Here is a 25879-nt window from a genome sequence, read left to right on the forward strand (position 1 = left end):
TATACCGATCCTGCAAAGCTACGTAAGCCGTATAGACGTATAGTACCTATATGGCTATATGGCTATATAAATATACTTAGCTCTATGCCTCTATATACCAAGCCTTATTTCATTGAGGTTTATTAGTTTAGAGTGATTTAGTCAATAATGATATTATTATCATTATATATATATCATTATAGTCGATGTAGATCCCTTATTGGTGATACATCAAAAGCAAATTATTTGCATATTATGTTTGTTTAAGTTTACTTTAGTGGGTTCATTCTCAAATAAACTGAAGTCCTTGATGTCCTTTAAGTAAAATTACTGTTCAAAAAAATTGTTATTATACATTTATATTCTTATTTCGACAAAAATATTAATTCTTGGGTATTTATTTTATAACACCATCTGGTTCATAAATCGCCAACACCGTATTTAAATGAAATTTTACTTAATATATTAAAAGACTAAAATGTAACAGCAGTGTCAGACTGAATTAAATTAATATTTTCGTTATTGTTTAGTATCTACGATTATTCATTTTAGAACTATATCTGCTAAAAAAAAAAAAATCGACTTTGTTAAAAATTGGAATATTGGATAAACGTAAATTTCGTTTATAAGAAAAACTACAAGGAACATTTATTTTGATCTCTCATAAGTACCTACAAATTAGACTCGATTTACTGGTTATCAAATACCACCCCCATTTTTGAAAATCAAAACATTTTATCGACTACTCATCGTGTACACACGCACACACAATACCACACATCATGGTAAAAATGTAAAACCAATACACCGCTGAGAATCTAAAAGTATAGGTACTTTAATGTAGTATACTTATTAGTTATTACCTACAAATATTTTGTGTGTGGCGTAGGTATGCAACAACTACTTGTCTACATCTTACGTCTACACGACTATTGAGGTCAGTCGGGTCTCGGACTGTTCACTGTCCAGTGTTCTGAGTTTCAAACACACGTTACCTTAGGGGCTTAACGCACTGTGGTCTGTGAAAGTGGCGGGAGCGGACAATGGATATGCCACTAAATTGCCACTGCCGCCGACACTATCAATTATCACTAAAATGGAATTATTTAATCATATGTTTATTATCATAGAATAAAATCATCCAAGGTTAGATTGTAAATATTGAATAATTCAAATAACTCATTCTGTATCATAATTAGTGACGTACTCTGTTTTTTTTTTGTCATACCTGTTAGAACAAGTGAGCATTTCTATAAATCTAAGATCAATGTTTCGTCATATTTTGTATACCATATAAAATGATACACGCAATGAAAATAATATTATGTATCATTAATATTTCCATATCAAATTGTCATGGTGGCAACAATCTTTTCGCCCGTTACAGAAATCGCTGATAAGAAAATTATGGAAATCAGCTGGTAAACAAATAACAGGTATATGTATATAATAATAAAAAAAAAAAACTAAAAAAAAATAGGTACAACATATTTTCGAGATGCCTTCGGGACGTGAATGTTGATGACGACGATGTGAGGCGTGTGCGTGTGAATGCGTCGTTTGTGCGTCTGTCGTCGTGCTCCGCCGTCGGTCGATAGAATTATAGTGTTAGTTATTATAATGCTGAGTTAATGACCGTAATTACACATTAGTATTAATAATAATAATAATAATAATAATAACAATAACTATTGAACGATATGCGTACGTAGTTGGTACGATGACATTTTTTTAACATCTACCGATCAATCCGATAACCGATTTTCGTAAGAGGTTCAAACCGTATCGATTTTTATTTTTTTTCATTTTGTTTGTCCGTCGCGTGGGCATCTCGATCACCGGATATCGCAGTGCACGGGAAACGGACCAGTTTTTGCGTGAGCGAGAGGAACGGACTCGCCGCCGCCGTGTCCAGTTTTGCCGCAGTCGCTGACCGATCTTTTGCCGCCTACACTCGACGACGACCAACGATCACGGCAGTCGTACGACGACACTGTCATCGCCGTCCGAATGGTGGCCAGCCACCGTCCAAATGCAGTTGACGTCCAACTTAGCGGCCGCTGCCAACTATGCGATCCCGTGACGGGCGACGTAACATTTTGATTCAGGTAAAAAAAATAAAATTCTCATCTGTTGTCCTGTACCACATAAATATTAATAATTGTTCGACCGTATTCATGACCGTACACGTCCTGTCAGATTCTATTCCGTGTCGTTGTCCATCGGGTTCATTTGCAAAGCGTAGGTAAATCCTATCAGCGCTACCTGTTTCCCATAAGACATTCTCAAGAATAATGTTCACTGCATACACATATTCTATTATACGTTTCGAGTTTCAACTGTACACCTTTTGAAATTGAATTATTTATATAAGTCCTGGTGAATCGTCAATTCGGTTAAAACGGCACTGTCAATATTTTAAACTTAAATTGAACAACAACAAGTGTTGTTAATACATTTCAAGCATTCAAGCATTGATCATATTGTTCTTATTACAAAAGTAGTCATTCTATGATTATCATCTAAATTTGACTAATAATAAATGTATATTATATTCTTTTATAACGTAAGACGTACGTTTTTATAATCATTTAATTGATACATGGTTGTTAGTAAGCAAATACATAAAATCAATTTATGTATAAAAATTATTTGAAGTTGTGAAATTTGTTGTGGGAATGTATCTTTTTTATATTGATCTTATGATTTATACTAATAGATTTTAGTAGACAAATTTCTCAAACTAATTTATAATGATATTTCTTATCAGTACTTATTTTAAGTGTTTCTCTCTTTCGGTAAATGGAAAATTAAATTAATGTAAATGTATAATTACTTGTTAAAAGATGTATTCATGACTCATTGATTACGATTTATAATTAAATAAATTCTCAACTAGTATATACATATTATGCTAAAAATTTATTTATTTATTAATATAGTACCTATAAGTTTATATCATTTTGATTTATTTAATACTTTCTACTTTAAAAAAAATATATATTTGATAGAATATCAAACTAAACCTATTGGTTAGTTGTATGAAGCTTCAATCTTAATAGTAACTATTAATTGCTATTAATTATTACAACTGTTTTAATCATTCTAATTATGTCATTTAGTTATCTAGGTAATGGCACAGATAATATAATATTTTTATATAGTCTGTAATACTAGTATGATACTATGATTAAAATAATCCTGATTTGAATATTATAAATATTAAAATTTGATTTCCTAGCTGAAATGTAGTATTGTTATAGGTATTTAAACATATTTAAATTTATCAAATCTCATATTTTCTTTTAAATGTATTGTTACTAAATAATTTTTTTTCAGGGTGTTATGCGTTTGAGCATAAAACAATGGGGGCCAACATGGGTAAGAGTTCAGCGTCTTTGCTGGATGCACTACCTACACCACAAAGTCATTTGCATGTAGTCATGTTGGGCCTAGACAGTGCTGGTAAAACTACAGCTCTCTACAGACTTAAATTTAATCAGTACCTAAATACAGTTCCTACAATTGGATTTAATTGTGAAAAAGTAAAAGGAACCGTAGGAAGGGCTCGAGGTCAAACATTTCTTGTGTGGGATGTTGGCGGACAAGAAAAACTTCGGCCATTGTGGAAAAGTTATACCAGGTAAATATTAATATTAATTTGATATTTTTGATTAGAAGGTATTTAGTTCTACTTTTTTTTTCAGGTGTACTGATGGTATACTATTCGTTGTGGACAGTGTAGATGTAGAACGGATGGAAGAAGCAAAAATGGAACTAGCTCGCACAGCGAGAGCTCCTGAAAACACAGGTGTACCAATTTTAGTATTAGCAAATAAACAAGATTTGCCAGCTGCACGAGATTCAGCAGAATTAGAAAGACTTTTGGGTCTAAATGAACTTAATCATTTGTGGCATATTCAAGCAGCTTGTGCTATTACCGGGGACGGTCTTCAAGAAGGTTTGGATGCGCTTTATGATATGATATTAAAACGCAGAAAATTAGCTAAACAAGTGAAAAAGAAAACTCGATAAATTAGTTAAATATTGGTATAGCTAAAATTGTATATAAAAGTTCAACAATCCCATTGGGATAATGAATACATAAATATCCTTTTTGCACCACAATATGAAATTTCCATGACACATTTTTTAACAATAGACAGCTCGCAATGAATATTTGTTTTGATATTACAAATATTAAGTGCTATTATTTATACCGAGTACATTTATCTAATTATGTAAACTATTTGTTAAAATTTAAATGACATAATGAGGATACTTGATAGAAATTGTATTTTAAAAGTACTCCAACTTGACACTTGTTAGTAATAATAATCTAATATTGTGTTATTTCATTGATTCTCTGTGAAACACGTAATTAATATATAACATTTATTTGTTTGCTTAATTATTGTGATAACACAATTTTAAAATTATGTATTATTTTTTAACAACAATCCCACCGATTATAAATATGATTTTTATGTAATACAAATGGTAGCTATTTTGTAGCCGTATTTAATATGGCCACTAATATATTGAATGTTCGATATTTATTATTTGCACTTCAATGTTATTTGATTCACTTTAAAGAGCAACTAGTTTGTTATTAAATGTATTTTGTTGTCACTCCATGGTGCTTTATTATTTTTGAAATTATATTGTATTATTATTTTTTATAGTGCAATATTTCACTTGTTTAACATTATTGCTGCACTAAAAAAATTTATTCAATGGAAGGTTCAACAGTTTATGTTTTTGACTATATCATTTTTCCATTTGAATGTTAAATATTTATTACGATTCATATATACACACATATGTATATCAAATAAAAAAATATGAATCTGGAATAGAGTTTTCATTACTCTGGAATTTAACTCGATAAATTGTTTAATTTAATAATTCTGATAATTTGGTGATGCCCACTTTCAAGTTGTGCATACCTATATTTATTTTATTTATAATCATTAGACTAGTTTTTTTTCTTTTATCTAACACTAGCCAAATTGTTATCTGTTTTTTTTTTTTTTTAATGGGTCTTCTACACCCTATCTGGTTACCATGATATATCATTATCTTTATTATATTTTGTACTTGTTTTTATATTTTCTCATATCCTCAGGTCAGGAAAAACTGTTCTAATATTTATTATACCCAACTTACCTGCAGTGGCGTGGCGAAGAGTAATTTCAGAGGCAATTGCCTCTGAGATTTTTTAAGTTTTGGAGGGTTGGGTAAAAAAACCCTATTTGAGTCTATTGTAAAGGGGTGGATGGGTCCTTGGGCTATATGTTACTTGCCTCTGGAATATTTCACTTCGCCACGCCACTGCTTACCTGTGTATGTATGCATATACCTATACAGGATATAATATATACTACTTATAAAGTATGTATTTACTATTTAATAGGAAAATAATTATTTATATATATTGTATAGCTTGAGTGTATTGGGTAGTTCATTAAATATTTTAGTTTCCAATTATAACCAGATAGTAGACATCATCATTTTTATCTGAAAATGAGTCAAATACATTAATCCGACTACCTTTGAATCTTTCTAAATATGTATTTGTATATTTTATTCTATATTTATTATTGTTTTAGCATACGTTTTAATGTAACCTTTTTTTTTATGCTTTGTTATTATGTTTTTTTACCTTCATTTACAATTTTTGTTTTAGCAAACTACTTAAAACTAGTTAAATTATTTTCATTTATAATTGTTTTATCAAATGAATAAGAAATATCACAATTTTTTACGCTTTAATAATTTCCTTGTTGACCTATTCTGTTGTAATGACTATATTTTCAATCCTTTTTAGTTTTTGTTTGTGTGTAAATTTGTTTTTATAACTTAACAACGAGACTGTTTATGTGTTTTGTTATATTGATTAACTTTTTATGTATACATAAATTAAATTATTAAGTGTATAAATCTAATAATTGTCATTAATTAGCAATTATTTAAGTATTTATCATTAACAATAAGAAACAATCATTTTTAAGGTTTTTTTTATTTATACATAATATTATAATGTTATACATTTTAGAAAATTGTTTAGCAAAAATTAATGTCTTTGGCCTATTATATAACTTGAATGAAAATTGTGAATCGATCACGATATATATTATTAAATGTGAATTTATTATTTTTTTTACACCTTGGAAACATTATTTTAATTTTGTTTAAAGCTAATAATAGTATTGTAATACATATTTTTTTTGTGTATTAAAATTTGATTTTATGTTTTTTCTACATTGTTTCTGTTTGAGAATAATAAATCACCAATTTAAATAAAATTTAAACATGTATGTTCTTTATGACATTGTTCCAACCAGTAGCGGCTCGTGAGGTTCACTTAAGGTGGTGCACAAAAAATGTATAAGATATCATATCTATGTATGATAATGGTAAAAATATTAATTTTATAAATTGTGTTATAGGTAAATACCAAAAAAATGTACCTACTTAGTACTTATCTAAATTAAAACGAACCATGAGTCATCGCGGCACATTAAAAAATAAGTTCTGTGTACACATTAAATGTGCTCCAAACGACCATATATTACTAACCAGCATGTCGAGACATGTAGCTAATTCTTATACATGCCTGGAGCACAAACAATTTGTGCTCCGCAAATTATTTAATCGTTTATAATCACACTTCTCACAATAATAGTTGCAAAAACATTTTTTTTATTAGTACAGGTCATATACATAATAATATATGTACATATAGGAGACCACCCTTATTCACTCATCAATGCCCATACAAAACCACTAGTTCTAGACACTTGATATTTTGTGTAGAAGTTTCTTATGTTAGGACTTTTCAAAATTCAACTTTTAAGGAGATAATAGGATTTTTTTTTAAAACTTGTATAGATTTTATATAGCAATCATATATACAATATATTTATATTGTAGCTATAGTAACAATATAATGTATTTTAAATTGAGACCTAAACATTAAGTCTAAAAACCATATTAATCAGTTATTTATCCATTTTTATTTTATAAATTCGGATAAACTGACCAAGTAATAATTAAGTATTTTATGATGTTAATACATATTTTCGAATTTGAATATAGATTATAGATACTTCATATCTTTAATACAGTGAGTTCCGCTTAATGTGATCACTGGTTTATAGGATTAACCGTTTATTAGAATTAAAAATGAAAATCCCAAACCAAATTGTGTGTGTAATGTTGTAAATGCTTTATAGAATCAAAATTACCTGCACCAAAGTGATCACATTAAGCAGAACTCACTGTATTACAGTTAACACTAACACATGGGCAACAAGTCAATTGTATTAATATGTATGTTTCTGTATTAAATATCTAAGCAAGCCTTTTAGCATAGATCTTTTAATTTGAATTTGGACTATTCATTTTTATGATCCAAAATCAGACCAAAACAAATAAAATTTCCAGTGAATATTCTAAACTTCATGGTATTTCATTCCTTAGTATTTATCATTTATCAATGGTATTATGTACTAAATAAAACAAAGTTTTATAAATAAGTATACTTTATTTATGAAAAGTTGATAATGTCTAATATTCAACAATCAAATACTTGCTTCGAATTTCACTGCTGTAACTATAACTTATACTATACCGGTTTGTTCAATAGCTTGCAAAATATTATATTAAATATGCACTAAAATAACCAATGGAATAATTTATTTATACTTGTCAATTGATTAGAATTCAGTCTAAAGATTTGAGATAACTTTTTTTTAAACAATTAAAATATTAAAAAAAATTAAATAACAATTACTTACTATGACATTGACGACATTTTATATTTAATCATGTTTTCTTACCATAATAACTGGGTTTTATCAATACATGGGTCTTGGTATACATCTTTTTTTTTATTATAAAAATTTTATTTTCAAAATTAAAATGTTGATGCAAACTTACAAAGAAACTAATGATAAAATGGGCAGTAACATATTTTATTTTTTCATATAATATTAAAATTTATAATCTCGTTTAAAATTAAAATATGGGCTGAAATTCACCCATATAAAGGTTTTCAAAAATATTGAATATTTGACTTATTTCCAATACTTCAATTTTTCTTCCATTTTCTTAATTAAAATAGGAAAGCATGATAAAAAAAAACTAACAATTTAATAATTATGTTTAAATAAAATAAATAATTTTTCATAAGTTGACTGTGTAAGTACTTACTCACAATAATTGTCAACTGTAAATCTGTTATGACTTTATGAGCATATGTATTACTTGATGCCTAATTTAATTAGATCTTTAGATGACCTATTTAATATTATAGAGGCAGTTACCATACATTTGAAAAAAAACTGTAATTGTCTTTTCATTAACTTTTTAGCTGTATAATAAACATCAGACATCAAAGCTTACAATGTTTTTTTTAATGTGTTTTGGTTTAGGTTCAACATGTAATGTTGTTTATTACATTTAGTTGACAATAATAATTTATAATTTAAATTATTTGATTATACACCTTTAAAAAATGAGAATGAATCAAATGTTAAATTAAAGTGTATTTTAAGGACTTTGGGCAATTAAAAAGAAATCAACTTTAAGGCTAAATTTAGTATAACTATAATATGAAACTAATTTATTACCACTAAATATTTTTTATGAAATGCTAACTAAGTATGGTTGAGACTTGTAACAGTCAATTGAACAAAATACAGATATTCTTGCATGCATGCCTGAACATATACCACATGATGGTTAATTATCTGTAATTTGATGATTAGAATCTATACCCTTATTAACAAAATCAATTTCTAGTATTGTATACCATGTAATATATCCAAGGCTGGGCAAGTTAACAATATTTTTTAAATTATTAAGTTAGTTTAAAACAATAAAAGTAAGTTAAGTTAAAAGTTACTCATAATTTGTTAAAATGTTCAAATTAATATTTGTAAAATAAAAAATTCCAGACACATGTTATTGTTTATTAGATAGTTTTTCTTTATGCTAGAGAAAATACTGGGGAAATTTAAAACAATACATCAAAGTTTAATAAGTTATCAAAAAACTTCATTCAAAAATTGTCTTTATTCTTTGGACAAAAATTAACTTGTTTTAAATACTCTTGAAAAAAATTTACTTGAAGTTGATACGTTAATCTTATTAAGTTTTTTTGAAAAAAAAAAAGTAAAGTTAATTAATTTAATTTTAATTCATTAATTTCCAGCCTTGAATATATCCACACATCAGCACTTAATGATATATATATATATATTTTAAGTGAGAATGTTTTTTGAAGTCATTTCTATACAGGAGCATATTCAAGAGGAGAGATCCAACGAATGTCACCATACAAAGAATTTTAGCTTTGTTTAATTTTTTCTTTTAAGGTATTCTATTTTTAAAAAGTTTCATAGCATAGCTATTACATTAAAATTTGTTTTGACCATAATAAATTTGATAAAAAATATCCAAATTGAAATTTAGGAACATAGAATGTATAATACTGAGGTACATTTAATTGTATCACAATAATAACTATTACCTATTTATATAAAATATATACATACATTTTTTTAAATAATTATGTTAGTAAATTATTTGATTTGATTTCTAATAACTATTAACAAGTAATAATTAATACATTTTTTGTATTTAATCAACCAATTTCACAAGATTATAAATTAAAAACAATAAGACAGTTCAGATTGTTTTTCACTTATAATTTAAAAATGAAATACTGTTGTACAAATAAATTAATGTACAATGTAGGTAATAATCATGTAGTGTTTACATTTTGATACTTAAAAATTATAAGCTAGATATATAATAAGTCAATCAATAATAATTTCAATTATTGATATTTAATGAAACAATGAAAAATTCTCAATGTTTCAGTTATCAGAAAAAAAATGAATAACCTTAAGTAAAATTAGGTTTAAAAAAATAAAAAAATAATTTACAATACATTATTTACAAACGGAAAAAAGTTTGACAAATAATTGTAACATGACAGAGATATAAAAAAAATATTTATTAAGTAATTTTCTTCATTTAGAATTTTTATATTTTATTATTTATGAAAAAAAGCACACAAAAAATTAATTTAAACGTGAATATTATAAGAAAAGAATTTAAATCAAACTTAATTCTAATACAACCTAATGAACAGACATATCCAGAAGACCAGATTAAATTATTATATTAAAACCCTTGTAATTTCTTAGACGTATCTTTTTAAAAACAAGTCTTCAAAATATAATACTAAAGATGTAATAACACAAGAAGAAAAATTCCAATTTTGAAATATACATATTTCTGTATATATAAATATACACAAAAAAAAAAAAAAAAAAAACAAAAAAAAAATTGACTATTATAATATAATTTTTGTTTGTTAAGCAATTAGTACTCAACACAAACATGGAAATAGGAAATCTATGACCATACAATTTTAGATCTATTATAGTAGATTAATATTCACAAAGCCAGAATGAACTAAGTAGAAGCCAGAAATACAGTGACTTTATACAAAATTATTCAACAACAAAATACAAATATTCAACATATTGAGGAAACTCAAGTTACATATGTCAAGGATGCCATTTTGATTAAGGTTTAAATTGAAGTTACATTATAGTCACAACTTCAAAGTACCTGATAATAGGTTACTAAAATGATATACAAAAAAATTTATAAATATTTATTTACATCATAATTAGACCTTAATATTTGACCTGTTCAATTAGGCTTATAATTTTGTTATAAATAATAACAAACTATTGTATAATATAACATGTAATTTAGAGTTATGTTTTCATGGTAGTAAGTATTTAATATCATACAGAAATGCGGTGAAAATTGAATAACACAGTCTTAATGTGTCCGCCAAGATTACTCGTCAAACGTTATACTTGCCTCTTAAATTCAGTAAGGTGCATGTCGTGGATATGTTGCTTCTCGATACTTGCCACCTCCATAGGCTTGTGCTGGATAACCACCACCGCCACCACCACCTCCGCCGTAGCCAATTGCGGAATAGTCATATCCACCATAAGCACCGTATGCATCATAAGCATTAGCTGCATAACCATAATCTGCAGCAGTACCATAGGGTGAAGCAGCTGCTGGTGCCATATAACCAGGATATGCTGGTCTCAAGCCAAAAGTAGCAGGAGGTCTAGCACCACCCACTGGACCAGTCCTGGTTCCAGGAGCAGTCATTGTTTCAGGATTAAACTTGACTTTTTTTACATCTACTTCTTTGCCATTAATAACTTGTTTGGGATTTTTCAATACTTGATTAACAACTTCAGAATCTTCAAACGTTATGAAACAAAAACCCTTCTTTTGATTTTTCATTTTATCAAAAGGTTGCTGATATTCAGATATTTGACCAAACTGAAGAAAATAATTCCGTACATCTTGTTCAGTCATTTCAGAAGTTAAGCCTCCAACAAAAATTTTACAACGCAATGGATTAACTTTCTTAGTTACCTGTAATAATAGCATAAGATTATAAAATTATTATAATTAAAGAACAATAAGTGTACCTTACATACAATATGATTATATGATTATATGATATATTGTGTCATATCAATGTACATCAATCAAGCGATATAGATAAACAAAAGAAACTCACCCTCTTAGGATCGACTTTCTTATTAGCGATAAAATGATCACCAGCAGCCAACAAATCGTCCACAGTCTTGGCATTCACGAACTGTACAAATGCAAACCCTCTGGATTGTCCGGAAAATGGGTCGGTCTTGATGTTGATGTTTTCAATCTCACCATACTGAGTGAAATACTCCCGAAGTTCTTTCTCGGTAATGGTCCTGCCTAGGCCGCCAACAAATAGTTTCTTATCATCATCTCGGCCGGGTCCATTGGACCGGCCATTACCATTCGGTTGTTGCGCCATGTCTTCCTGTAACATGAAAAATAAAACAATTCGTAAGGATTGGCCACAAATGACAGAGAACGGAAGGTGTTTGCAGAAGTGGTTTTAGCCATATAGTTTTAGTGGCTCGCCACTGCCGACTTAATGTTTTCCGACACTGAGATAGGTATGTGGTTTCAGAATTAAAATAGTTTAATATGCTCACCAGTTTGCTGAAGTATCGGCGATAGCCGCGGTCCGCGTGTGAAAGTTTGTACGGCGGCCGCTGTTGTAGCTACTATCGTCAATCCGCGATCGGAAACAGCAACGTGACAAGACTATTAGCGGACGTGCGTGTGTGTTTAAAGTTGTTTCTCGCAGCGGGTAAATACTGTAACGATTTTATTATTATTTACACGCCAAACGCACACACATTGACGCTGAAAGATGCGGACGGCGAACGCCATTTATCTCTCACTCTAACCGGGTTTGTTGTCTGTTGGTTGCCAACGGGAGAAAAAGAGAGCAAGTAAATAAAACAAAATGGAGGGAACTGGATGTAGTGCTACCAACTGGTCGAACAGTTTGTGGCTTTTTGCCACGTTTGGCGGCAAACCAGTATCGCCTTGAATTGAAAAAAAAATAATTAAATAGGTAATTAATAATGACCCAGTAAGTGATATTTTCGTTCTAACTAAACGAATTGAAATTTAATATTTCTATTATTTTATAATATTGGTGTAATTCGATTATGATATTTGCAAATATTTAGTTAATTAGATCCATTATCCTGTCACTTATTTTGTACGTAAAATAGAATGAAATCGAATGCCGAGTTTGAGTGTCTACATCATGCCAGACGATGGTCAATACTAGACAGTTGTATGAAACTATGGTATGCCACATTATATTAGTTGATAAAAAAAAAAATTAAACTGTAATTAAAATAAGGTGTAGACCTGTGAACATTTTTTTTTCTTTTTTCTCCCTTAACACAAAAAAAGTTGACAATTTCTAATTTACACGTTATTCGTGATTACTGATTTGTAAAGATTTCGCATTCCTATAGTCCTATATAATATTATTCCGCGGGCTCCAGACGCTCCAGTAACGGCAGTAAGCCAGTAACTATAGTTATAAATTGTAATCGCGGACCGTGTGTTGCCGACCACTGTGTAAATTAATGGTAAAAGTTTTTTATACGTATTTGAGAATATTTTGTACAATGAAGACTATTAGAGAATAATAAGTATCGATTAATTTTGTAAATTTTTAATAGATTGTGATGGTATATTGCAATGGCGTAAATAAAATAAATTATACGCCCGACAATAGTGTATGTACATAGTACTTACATATTATTATACATCATCGTATATACGATAATATTATACCCGATCATGGACTAATATTATCTTATACTAGTATAAGGTCTATGGTCTGTGTACTCTATATTATAGTAATTTTATGGCCCGTAGTCGATAACGATGTCTGACAATAAATTTATTGAATTACCTACACTTCATAAATAGTCCTGAGGCCCGAGCCAGAGCCGAATTAAAGGGGGGCTAAGGGGGCATCTGTCCCCGGGACCCGGGCGCAAGATTTTAAAGGCACAAAGTTTTGAAATAATGTAGGTACCATTTGAGTGATTAAAACTATCAGCGATTACGATAGTGTACAAGGCGCGTGAACTCGTATACGCGTTTCCACGAATTTAGCGATATCTGAATTACGAGTAATAATTACAGTCTTACTGTCCACTCTCAATAATAATAATTATTAAACGACTAGGTGTATAATAAAGATAACATTTCCTATAATATTTTCCAAAGTTGAATAATTTTGTTCTGAAATTCCATTAAGAATGTATATATTCTAACTATATCTAACTGTTCCGGCGAAAGATCGTTTAGTCGTTTAGACCATTTGGTCAGTAAGAAGAACTATTTATTGCGATCTACTCTTTCAAAAGAAAAATTAAATTCATTTGCTATTCTCAATATTGAAAATGTTTTACTTGAATCTATGTCATGGGATGAGTGTATGACCAATTCGCTAAACAGAAATCAAGAAAAGTATTTATATAAAAATATTATAACCTACAGATACTGGGTATGGTACTAGGACCTAGGTAATAACAATAAAGAACTTAAGCACTGCAGTGTCGTGTGCCTTGTATATTTCATTCAAAATCCACAATTTCAGGGATTTTATGAAAAACATATTAGCAATTAGCAAATATAACCCGATGAAAAGTAATTTTTTGGTAGTAGTAACCAATAATTTTTAATAATTAAATAAAAAAACCATTTTTTTTCAAAGTTTTTAAACCAACAACATTAATATTATTGTGGTCATGTAATAAAAATAAATAAAACGCTACGACACAAATAAAGTTGTTCCCAATGCAATTTAAAATTTTAATAGTTATTCTGATATACCTGCCTAATGCCCAAGTCCTAAGTATCGAGGGAGTAAATTCATCCTGCACAGAACAGTTTTTAAATATGTTTCGCGTGTACGGTGCTTTTAGAACAGATACAACACATACGGGTGTGGCGTTCTGTTAATGAAATAGGTATACATAAAATAATAATTAATTATTATATTCATAATATATTATATATAATATCATATACATTATTAAAATCTTTAGCCAATATACTATATACAATATGATCATAAATATGTACAATAAACATATAAATATTGTTATTTATTAGTCAATATAGCTATTTAAGTATCTTACAACCTTACCTTATGGATACGCAAATAAACTCTTTTATAATATGTATACAATATTGTATTGAAATATTATATTTTCTATAGAAGTGTACCGTGTAGGTGTATTGTATGTAGTACTTTTATTACATTTTTCGAGCCGTCGAACACCACCTGAGATTAAACTAATAAGTACAAAACAATAAAAATTTAATGGTATTATGATACAATAAATACTACTGTATGATCTTAAAAATTGTTTATTACAAACAAAATATAAACTATATAATAGTAATATCAAGAGTAACATAATATTCAACGTTTGCAAATTTTCATTTATAGTGTGTTAGTTCAAAAAAAAAAAAATATTATAGTCATGGGCGCCCATAGGTAACATTTTAGGAGGGGTCAAAACAAAAAAATTCTCAAATGTATGATAATAATAATATTATTGTAATATTTATTGAGCTACAAGTTCATAATATTTTTTGTCCATGGGAGGAAATGCCCTCCCCAATGAGCGCCCATGATTATAGTACCTAAAATATTACATACCTATATATTTTCTTAAATTTATAATATAAATATATTATAATAATATTTTATTAAATAGGTTTGTACTAAATAATTAAGTGTATTAATTTAAATAAAATATAGCCAACCATATAATTGCACATACATTCATCAAGTAATGTAGTTACATAAAAATGTGTTATAAGTAGAATAATGAAAAATCAAATCAAAACGGATGTGTAGGTTATCATTAGTATTCATATTCATTAATATATAAAAAAAAAATACTGTATTGGTTAATAGGCAACTTAAATTTTTTTTCATGGTTTCCATTTCGTAAATTGTTTTAATATTTCATTGAATTCAATCAATTGTACAATATAATTTTTTGAATATTATATCCTTAATGATTTTGAAATTTTTTGAGTCTGGCTTGTTCTATATTTATTTTTTATTGTTGATAACTTTGAAAATACTCTATCGACAGAACAATTAGGAACTGGGATAGTTAAATATACCTAACCTATGGGCTATAACTGCTATGAGTTATTTAAGTATTTAAGCTTTTAATTATCGAAAGTTACTTTTATAAATATTATTATATTACATGCATATCCATGTTTGCTAAAATACTTTTTATTATATTTAATACAATAATATATTATTATATAATAACATATATTTTATTTTGTTATTTTATATATACATTTATGTTATTGCTGTTAATAAAACTAATGTGTGTATTATGTTAATGTAAATATTAAAGACAATATGATTCATTTTTCTATTTTATTATTGATATTGTATTATTTTAAAAACACGGTTAAATATTAGTTATGATTTATTACTTTGTTATAAAATCATTTCACAATATGTATAAATTCATAATAATAAATTGTTGGTGTTAACTGCTAGAGTTCAAAAGTTGGAATTATTAAAATAGGAACAAACATGGTAAATAATATATATGTAAATTAAATTAATAATATGGATACTAATATTTATCTATTAAAAATAGGTACCTACTAGCTACTAGCTAACTAATATATTTTCCACCATCGGTTACGAGTTTACGACAACGTATAAATTTAAAATTTATAAATCCTAAATAATACATAATCGAATTATTTAAATTTACATGGAACATTAAAAAAAGCTAGTATATATTATAGACTCACAGTACGCTTTGACATTTTAAGCTACTTTAAGGCATGTCATTACATATGACATACTCAATACTTAACTATTTACTTAAGTGCATATTACTGAGGAAACCACAAAATACGTTAATTGTTTGTAGATACTATTAATATTATTATCATATTGCCCATAGGTTTAAAGCGGCTGGTTTAACCTTCGACTTGTTGTTGATAACTAAAAGTTAAAACACACAATGTAATAGTAAGTATCTATTAATTTTGAAGAGCACATTAGTGTTTGTATACATTTTGACGATTATTATTTACTATAATAAGTATATCATGCTTATACCTAAGTGTATATTTTAATTAATTTTTTTACCTATTAAGTTTCCTACGAACATTTTATTATTTATATCATAATGTGCTATATAGATTATAGGTATACCTAGTTAAATATACTTCATATGGAATACATTGTGCATCATATAAATGTATTATAATATACATGTAATTATTATCGGTCGTCTTATTTTTATACCTATTATTAATAATAAGTTAGAACGATAATAAATTAATAAGTTATCTTACATATATTTTAATCGATTTTTAGTTATTGTATGCTTACAGTATCATAGTTCAATTTTTATTTGATTATAAAGGTACCTGTGAATAAATATAATATGTATAGTAGGTACCTAACTCTTTTGTATTCTGTATGATGCAACGATTACTATAATTTATATTATAGAATAATATAATATTGTACAAAAATCTACAAAGCGGATTAAGGTTGTTTCATGTGTTTCTTTCTGTTTTAGTGTGTATGTCCACCTATAATACATGTAAGTATATATAAATATCAGGATATATAACTAAACATTATGAAGTAATTAAACCTATACATAAATGTAGTATTCATACACTAACATTATGCAATATAGCTTAATGCATTAGGTTAACTGTTTAATATAACCTATATAATATATACCAATACTACCTATATTACCTAATTATTATTGTTGCAATACAATGTAGGTAATCGTTGATTTTGTAATAGAATATGATGACGTAGTGTACTAGCGTGCCAAACTTATCGTCTCTTCAAGTCGTAATGGATTCCAAATTTCCAAACGATTAAAATTGTAATTAAAAATAGTTTTGTATACTTGACTAACACAAATTAGTTTTATAAAATATACTAAGGTGTTAATTGCGAAGATGCCGTAGACTCAACGGCTCTGGTACCTACATAGATTGTACACGCCGGACTTCTTCGGTCCTCTTCTCCAATACCTGAAGTCCATAAATCAGCCACAGTCTGCTTGACTGTTGCGTCTTTCGAAATGTATAGCTCGGAATGGGAGGCTTATGATAATTTTTTTTTATATAGTTGACATTTTTATTACACCTTGTTTGACGCCGTAAACGATAATCACTAATTTTTTTTTTTTTTGTTATTGCCTATTGGGTGTGACCTGTGATTGTATGTCTGTATTATAGCTTATGTCTACACATAGTGTACACTTGTGGCTTAGTAATCTGCATGTGACTATGAAGTATGTGACTAATGACTATTTTAATAATGTGTATTTTATATAGGTATTGCAGGCTTTGGGTCTAGGTACCTATGTATATTCGATTTTAAGCAAAGTGATGAATGTGTTAGTTTTTACTTGGGTTTACTATCACCCTTTGGAACAAAAGTGCTTACAACTTTTATTGTGATGATTACCTTTACTATAGGTTATATATTTGAATGGTAATTTTAAGTTAAATCTGCAGTTTTCGACAAAATAGTCTGTATTTTTTGTTGTAAGTAATTATTCAAGTATAAATAATAAAGATTTCAAATTTATACCAAATACTATAACATTGCCATTTTCTAGACTTTCCGTTTCTCTCTGAACTATCTTTTTTGTGTTTATGACATGTATATAGCTACTTAAAAGTGTCAACTTCAAAAAAAAATTTTGTTTAGGAGTAATCAAGGTTGAAAATACGTCTCTATATTACTCATTTTTTTCTTCTTGCTGTAATAAAAACATATAAAAAAAATATTAAATGTAAAAATACTTTTTGTTATGACTCAATCATCCCGAATCTATATCAGCTGGTAGATTATCATAATATTAGTAATAACGATTGCATCTGCATATTATTATAGTTTTTTAGATTCTGAACGAAGTGATGAATGTATTGATTTTACAATGATGTCTTTTTATGTGTGTGTACAGCATAACTTGTCGAAATAATGCTTCAATTTCAAACTTCGGGGGTGGTTTCGGGGGCAAAGTGAATATCCTTGGTGCATTTTACAGGTTAAAACATTTTCCAACAATTTTCAAAAAAATCGAGAAAACAAAAAAAAAAGTAACAGAAAAACGGGAATTTTGACGCAAAACCAGTTTTTGACCAAATCGATTTTCTTATATGGTTGTAACTCAAAAACGAATCACTTTTCACCAAATGTTTATATTTGTGTTGTCTATATATACTGTTAAAATATTTTTACTTCTTTTGAGTTATTCATAGACAACTGACATTTTCAATTTTTCTAAATATTTTTTTTTATTGAAGTGTCGATAAAAAAATTTTGGGTGCCCAAAAAAACTTGAAAATTTAATACAAGGTTCCTTATAAGTTGTTCTTATTGTAGTTGAAAAAAAAATCAAAATTGTTAATCAAAATTTTATTTGTATAAGCGTTTATAGTTTAAATTTTTACGAAATAGGTGAAAATCGTGAAAATTTGCAAAATTATTAGATTAGATATTTAGTAAAATCCAAACCAGGACGTTTCGTCTCCAGATTATTCACCATAGATGGATATGTTGCCGAACAGTTTTGCTAGACACTTAGAGTTGCGAAACATGAATTTTGATATGATCTACAAATTACAATTCAAATCAAATACGTTTTATCATCCCTGCACTGGAATTGGCGGAAATGCATATTATGTACATTTGTTAAATTTATATATAAATGCGCAGCTTATAGGCGTCATACCACTACTTGCCTACTCTGAGGGAGACGCTTTTTTAGAGGGCATATAATATGAACAAAGCCCCGAAAAAAATATAAAAATATAATATTTTTAATTTTCAAAAAAAAAAAAAATGTTTCATCTTTAATACGTGTGCATATTTAGCATTTTCCTCAATATAATGCATACATTGATATATTATATAATAATTAAAGATATATTTACATTTCGATTCTTTTTAAATTTTCTTATCCCGTTATATCGACTTATGGCCAACTATCGTTGATAATAATAGTTTATTCTATTACTGATTAAGCTCGTTATATAATAAAATAAAGTTTTCTGTAAGTATACTTCGATGATAAATAATAATGGATAATGTAAATATTGGAAAACTAGTGATGGTTAAATAATCATGCTTTGCGGTAGTGTACGTATATTCGTGCGTGAATTAAAAATAAAATTTGTTCATAAATATGTTTCGGAATTCGAAGATAATATTTTTTTCATCTGATGAAAGTATACTATATTGTAGAATGCGTGAGATTAATGTCATTGCATTGTATAAATCTACTTATATAATTGATAAACTTTAATAGTCTAACCGTTTATTGTAATAATTACGAAAATATTCGTATTTGTGAATAATTTTAGATAACGTTACTATATTATTATATCGTATTTTTATCTGGTATTTATAGTAATATAATTTTGACTATATTATGTTATAGTACCTAGTTGAATAGAATAAAATATTTCAATTAATTATATTTCGTTAATTTTACTACTTATTTATTCAGTAATTAAATATAATACATACAATTAAAATGTGTTTTTTTTAACTATAATATTTTTTCCTAAAATTATATAGTTAATATTTTTGTCCGTGACATTTAATAATTAGGTATTCGACTATAATATCATCATGGATCCGGGGGCTGTCACGTTAAATCAGTAATTAGATTATAATATTAATTATATAGGATATGGTTGTAAGTACGTTATCAAATTTGTATATTGTCGTTGTTGTACTATTTTGTATAGGTAATATATGAAATAGGTATGCGCATTAATAACTAATAAATAATTAAGTATTGCCGTATAGGTACAATTTTTTTTTATGAATATGAGTATTGATATTATATTTTTAAGCTTTTCCTAAAAAAACAGTATTTGATTAACTTCTTTATTTGATGTTTTTGAGTTTCTAACCACGTACATTTTTGACTGGATTTCTTTAATAAGTTTTCAGAATTTATTTAACGTTCCTACAGACTTATTAATTTTTTTTTTGTATCAAAAAGATAGTATATATAAATTTATTCCTAGACCCTCGGTTATAATCGTAATTTACTTATTTTATTATACATCTCATTATTCATAAATTATATTGTTATTGTTTGAAATTTATTGAGTTTACACTTTTTGACTTGAACAAAAAAAAATTAAGGGGACAGACCTGATTCACACATAAACACTGAATACATCAGTACATCATCCTTTCTCTTTAGGTATATCTGATCACATTTTTAAGATTAAAGTTTGACAAATAATCTTTACTCAGAATCGTCATTACTTTTTTAGTATACCTACAGTAAAAATGAATAGTGATCTCCTCGATAATCATTAATCAACACCTATTAGATACAGTAGAGAGACTTCCCCATTTTTTTTTAATTTATATTTTCTAAATTTGAAATAGATACTTAATTATAATTTATAGCTTGTAACTCTGTAGCTCTAAAACGGCTAAAAGTCTAAAAACATTAAAATATTCGAGCCTATCTAAACCAGTAATACTGGTTTAATATTTTGATAGTGTGTGTTTTTGTTTCTTTTTATTCAAATGACCTTGGTTGATAAAAATCTTAGTAAAAACATATGTGTATCAGTAAACATGACTAATATATTTGATAAGAAATAAATTGTAATAATGATGTCATAACTCATAAAATCATTGCTTGTGATGAATAAACGTATTTTAAAGTCGTTCTTTCTATGTTATTTAATTTTATTCAGACGTTCTGACGTTCAGTTTACAATAATATAACCCCGAATATGTTTATGTTAGGTGATGTGTCATTTTATTTTGTGGTGCAACAATTAATATTATAATGAAGATTATAAATTTAATTAAGTAATATTTGAATTTAATCGTAGGTACAATTGTTTATGTTTTAAAATTTAACAATGTCCAATTTAAATGATGAACCTGGAACTGCAGCATCTGATAATGGTAATCGTCAATAAGTTTGTCTGTATATATTATCAAATGTCTTTACGTTCACAAATCGGAAACAGATAGTAGAGTGGCAGTACCAGTTCCTGGTCGTCGTTTGAGCCTTGCGGCCGATCTTATGATGACCATAGAACGTAGAGCAGCTGAAGGTTCAGCCATGTTTCGAAGCAATGTGCACAATGTAGTTGAAGAACTACGACCAATAATTACAGTGGCACGACACCCTGATCCTGGATCACCCCAACCACTTGGTCCCAGTTCATCTGTACGCCTGAGCTTACCTACCTGGTTGAATTTGAATCCCAACAATGCTCATTTACCTCTATCTCCACCCAGTGTAACAGATACAGAAGACCAAAACTTCATAGCTACAGGTATATATTGTCTATATCATAATAACTTAATACAATGTATTATTTTCTAATAGTTGACTCATTTTTTTTTATAGGAGAGGTTAGACCGATTGCAACAACTCCAGTGTCACAAAGACTGCCTTTAACTACTCAAAGATCACTTACTGAACCAAATAATGATGTAGCAATAGATATGAGTTTATCCAATTCAGATTTAAATGTAGAACAATTGCCTCAAAGTCCGGGAGGATCTTCACTTAATGGATCTAATAATAATAACAATGAAAACCGTAAGTTATTTAGATTATTCGTTAATTTTAATAATACTTTAATATTCTGCAGGTATAATTTTTTTCTTAATTATTACCTATCCCTAATTATTTAATATTTGTTTCAAAATTATCTTAAACCACATTATTTAACTTAACAGTTAGTAGTTCCACTATTAATATTGGTATGTTAATCACTACTATACATTGTATTTATTTTGAAGTAAATTAATGATTAAATTAATTAATAAAATATTGAATTTTTATATTTATTGGAGATTTTTGTTTTTGTTTAAATAACATTAACTTTTTTGAAATGTCTTTATAGAATATTTAAATTAAATTTTAAAATACTAAATCTTGAAGTATAAAAATGTATAATATATATTGTATTCAGATTTATTGAATATTACCATTATTATTGAAATAAAAGATAAAATGAATTTTTAAGCATGTTATTTAAATTGGTTAATAATTAATGTCACAGTATCATACATTGTATGAAGATCATATTGAGGTAGTGGCATACTTTAATATAATTAATTTTTACCTTGATAATTTGAGGTTTTTTTATTGTGAAGACATGAATGCTCTAAATTATCACAAAAAATGTAAAACCATATATTACTTGCGTCTTTTAGAATCTAATATACAAATTAATTATACATGCTATACATCATTAAAACACCCTCAGTAGATTTTCTTTAAATACTATAAGATTTAATAATTAATGAAATTTTTTTTTGAAGAAGAAGAAAAAAATTATATCTAATAATATAATTTTAGTACCCATTTATCATACTTCATTAATATTGAATTTTATTCTTTATTTTTTTTTCAGAAAGTGAAGACGATGTTCTTAGGCACAACCCAGAAATCGCTCAAATGTTGAGTGTAGCTCTTAAATACATTCCATTCTTATTGATACTTTTATCAAAAGCTGTATTCGACCATATTCCAGGTAAATTAAACAGCTACTCTGTTCAACTGTTTGTGTAAGCATGACTAAAAAAGATATATGGCCTGAAGGTTCGACTAACGAACGTGCTTGTATGTATCTTGTGATTTCAGCTATTCTACTCTTTTTGGTGCTCTTTATTTCATTTCGTTACTTCAACAATGTGGTAAAACGTGAGGTGGCCAAACAATCACAGCGGAGTATTGGCTTTTTACTGTTTGCTATTTGTCATATGGCCATGTCTGTATTTCTATTCTACTTTTTTTACACTGACATGAACTTACATTTTGGGTAATTATAATTCATAACTAAATCTGAATTAATTATATAACATTAGATTTATAGAAAAATTGATAAATCATGTTTGTATTTCCAGGTTGATATTTATTCCTCCATTCACACAACCTTTGACAATTACCAGTCTATTATGGTCAATAGCAGTGGATGATTACATTTTAAAATTAATAACGATTATTTTTAAAATAATAATTATTATAATGCCAATTAAGATTTTACCAATAATTAAACGAGTATGTAAACTTTTATATTACCTATGACTATTTAAAAAAAATAAATTTATTCTCATAATTTTTTTTAGGGAAAAGTGTACCTATTCATTGAAGCTACATCTCAATTATATCGGTGTTGTGTGCCTGTTCAACCATGGTTGTATTACATGTTAGAATCTTATCAGGGTCCGAAAAAAGTTATTGGTGTCTTTTTATCTGCTGCTTACATGGTGTCAAAAGGTACCGATTTAATGGGTTGTGTGAAACTATGGTGGACGGCTTCATATAAATTACTTCAGAATGTTGTAAGTTCATTATAATTTATAAATTAATATATTTTTATCATTATCAAAGGAATTATATTTTTGACACAGTTGCTGGTTGGATTCTTACATAATTTATTATTATTTATATAAAATAAAACATTTACAGGTTATCATTATTTTATAGAAATTATAAATGTTCCATTCAGTCATACAAATTCACATTGTTGATTTGTAATGTATAGTACTAAAGATTTATTGAAATAAAAATTGTCAATTACAGTTTATTTCCCTCTTGAAACTATTAAGTACTTGTCCTTTTCAAAAATAATTAGTTTTTTATGGAATAATTTGTTAGTTATTGTTCAAAAACAGCTATTTTCTAGTAATTTCCTACTTTGGCTGTTCTGTTTTGTAGAGTGATAGGAAATACTAAAGTATAGCCCAGATTTCAATGTAAAGTACATCTTTTGATCTTAGACAATGCTTTCTATGTACATAATTTGTTTCATGTAACGGATGCTTCAAAGTTGAAACTTTTATTTTGCATTTTGTTTGCATATTTTGAGATTTTTTTCATTTTTTAAATATTTTTTAGCACTGTTTGGTCATTTTGTTGATTTTAATGCATACTTGTTCAATATACAATACAAATTTAACTTATTGAAAATATTGTCTAAAGATAAATTATTTTCTTGATACTTAAGTTGTTTTTGTTTAATAGGTTTACTAGTTTTTTTTATACATATTGTGAATCATTCGAATCGTTTCAGTTCAATTTTTATCTTATCTTTATTATTGACTGTAGAATATTTTTTTTTTTTAAATAAAATAGTAATCATACCTTATTTATAAATTACCAAATTATATAAAAAAGTGTAAAGTATAAAGCTTACATTTTCTATTAATCAGTTGTCAATTATCATACTTATTGTTTTCTTTTATATGATAAACTTATGTTTTTTTTACATAAATATCATAAAAAATATTACTATTTATTAAGAATAACCTAACAAAATTTAATTGTAAATTTTAGGCATTGGGTACAGCGCCAAGCAAGGAACAGCTGACAATAGCTGGCAACAATTGTCCTATATGTCATGACGAGTATGCTACACCTGTTTTATTACAATGCCAGCACATATTCTGTGAAGCTTGCGTGGCCAAGTGGTTTGATCGTGAGCAAACATGTCCACTGTGTCGAGCAAAACTCGTGGATGATCCTGCGTGGCGAGACGGTTCTACGACTAACTTTATACAACTCTTTTAACATTTAAATGCGATACCTTTAACCAATTAAACCGCTTTTTATGTTAATATTTCTCCTCTTGTTAATTGTTTTATAATTAATTTTCTCAGTACCTACCAATTATTTATACGTTATAGGAAATACTTTAGTCATTTAACTTTTCTACTTTATTTTATTTTTAACGCATAAAATATTTGTCTGTGATAGATGTCCACTATGATTTAAAGATGTAAATGTATATTTGTTAAGCTATATTTAAATATCATTATAGAAATGTTTGTTAATTTTATCGACTAATTATAGTTGTAATTATGTTTGAAAATGTGAAACATTTGTGGTGGTTAGACAATGATTTACCAGTTCATATGTGTATAATAATTGTGTATTTTTTGTTTTTGTGGTATGAGCTTGTTGCAAAATAATATTCTTCAGAAACTTAAAACAACTATACAACATATAGTATTGGTCTCAATCAACAACAAAACTGTACAGTTTATGTTTGTTAAAAACAAAATGTATTGTTTTTTTAAATATTATTATGTTATTCATTGTTAAGAAATCGGATGAATAAAAATGTTTTAATTTTGGTAATTTTCTCAGTATAAATAAATTCTGAATAATATATAACTGTGGAGCATAATGCAACTAAAGATAAGTGTATAATACATTAACTATTTGTTAACATTTTAAGAGGCAACTATTAAGTAATAAGGATCATCTTATTGGAAACTTCCTATAGATTTTTGCGTTTGTCGTTAAATTCATATTGCAATGGTGATTAAATGATGGTATTAGTGATCCGCGTAAAAATATTCTGCTTC

At 27.4% G+C, this 25879-nt stretch overlaps 3 protein-coding genes across 6 annotated transcripts; 2 read left to right on the top strand and 1 right to left on the bottom strand.

Annotated features, from left to right (window-relative positions):
- Positions 1-1433: 1433 nt before the first annotated feature.
- On the top strand, positions 1434-5328 carry LOC114124987 (ADP-ribosylation factor-like protein 4A). Its single transcript, XM_027988453.2, has 3 exons — positions 1434-2087; positions 3319-3622; positions 3687-5328. Exons 2-3 carry the CDS (start codon positions 3345-3347, stop codon positions 4012-4014), a joined length of 606 nt encoding a protein of 201 aa, XP_027844254.1. The 5' UTR covers positions 1434-2087; positions 3319-3344; the 3' UTR covers positions 4015-5328.
- Positions 5329-9678: 4350 nt separating this feature from the next.
- Positions 9679-12366, bottom strand: LOC114124992 (RNA-binding protein squid-like). Its single transcript, XM_027988461.2, has 3 exons — positions 12084-12366; positions 11618-11905; positions 9679-11469 (listed from the first exon to the last, which is right to left on the bottom strand). Exons 2-3 carry the CDS (start codon positions 11897-11899, stop codon positions 10900-10902), a joined length of 852 nt encoding a protein of 283 aa, XP_027844262.1. The 5' UTR covers positions 11900-11905; positions 12084-12366; the 3' UTR covers positions 9679-10899.
- A 4574-nt stretch (positions 12367-16940) lies between these two features.
- Positions 16941-25649, top strand: LOC114124980 (RING finger and transmembrane domain-containing protein 2). Of its 4 annotated transcripts, none has more exons than XM_050202734.1 (9): positions 16941-17078; positions 21379-21454; positions 21520-21831; positions 21906-22100; positions 22921-23040; positions 23109-23328; positions 23414-23567; positions 23636-23851; positions 24846-25649. In XM_050202734.1, the coding sequence occupies exons 2-9, from the start codon at positions 21409-21411 to the stop codon at positions 25077-25079; spliced, it is 1497 nt and encodes a 498-aa protein (XP_050058691.1). In that variant the 5' UTR covers positions 16941-17078; positions 21379-21408; the 3' UTR covers positions 25080-25649. The 4 variants fall into 4 exon arrangements, with proteins under 4 accessions (XP_050058691.1, XP_050058684.1, XP_050058681.1 ...); XM_050202727.1 differs by lacking the exon at positions 16941-17078 and adding an exon at positions 21153-21289; XM_050202724.1 differs by lacking the exon at positions 16941-17078 and having other exon boundaries at positions 21158-21454.
- The last annotated feature ends 230 nt before the right edge of the window (positions 25650-25879 follow it).

This window comes from Aphis gossypii, chromosome 1 (assembly GCF_020184175.1).
Source record: "Aphis gossypii isolate Hap1 chromosome 1, ASM2018417v2, whole genome shotgun sequence".
Taxonomy (NCBI): Eukaryota; Metazoa; Arthropoda; class Insecta; order Hemiptera; family Aphididae; genus Aphis; species Aphis gossypii.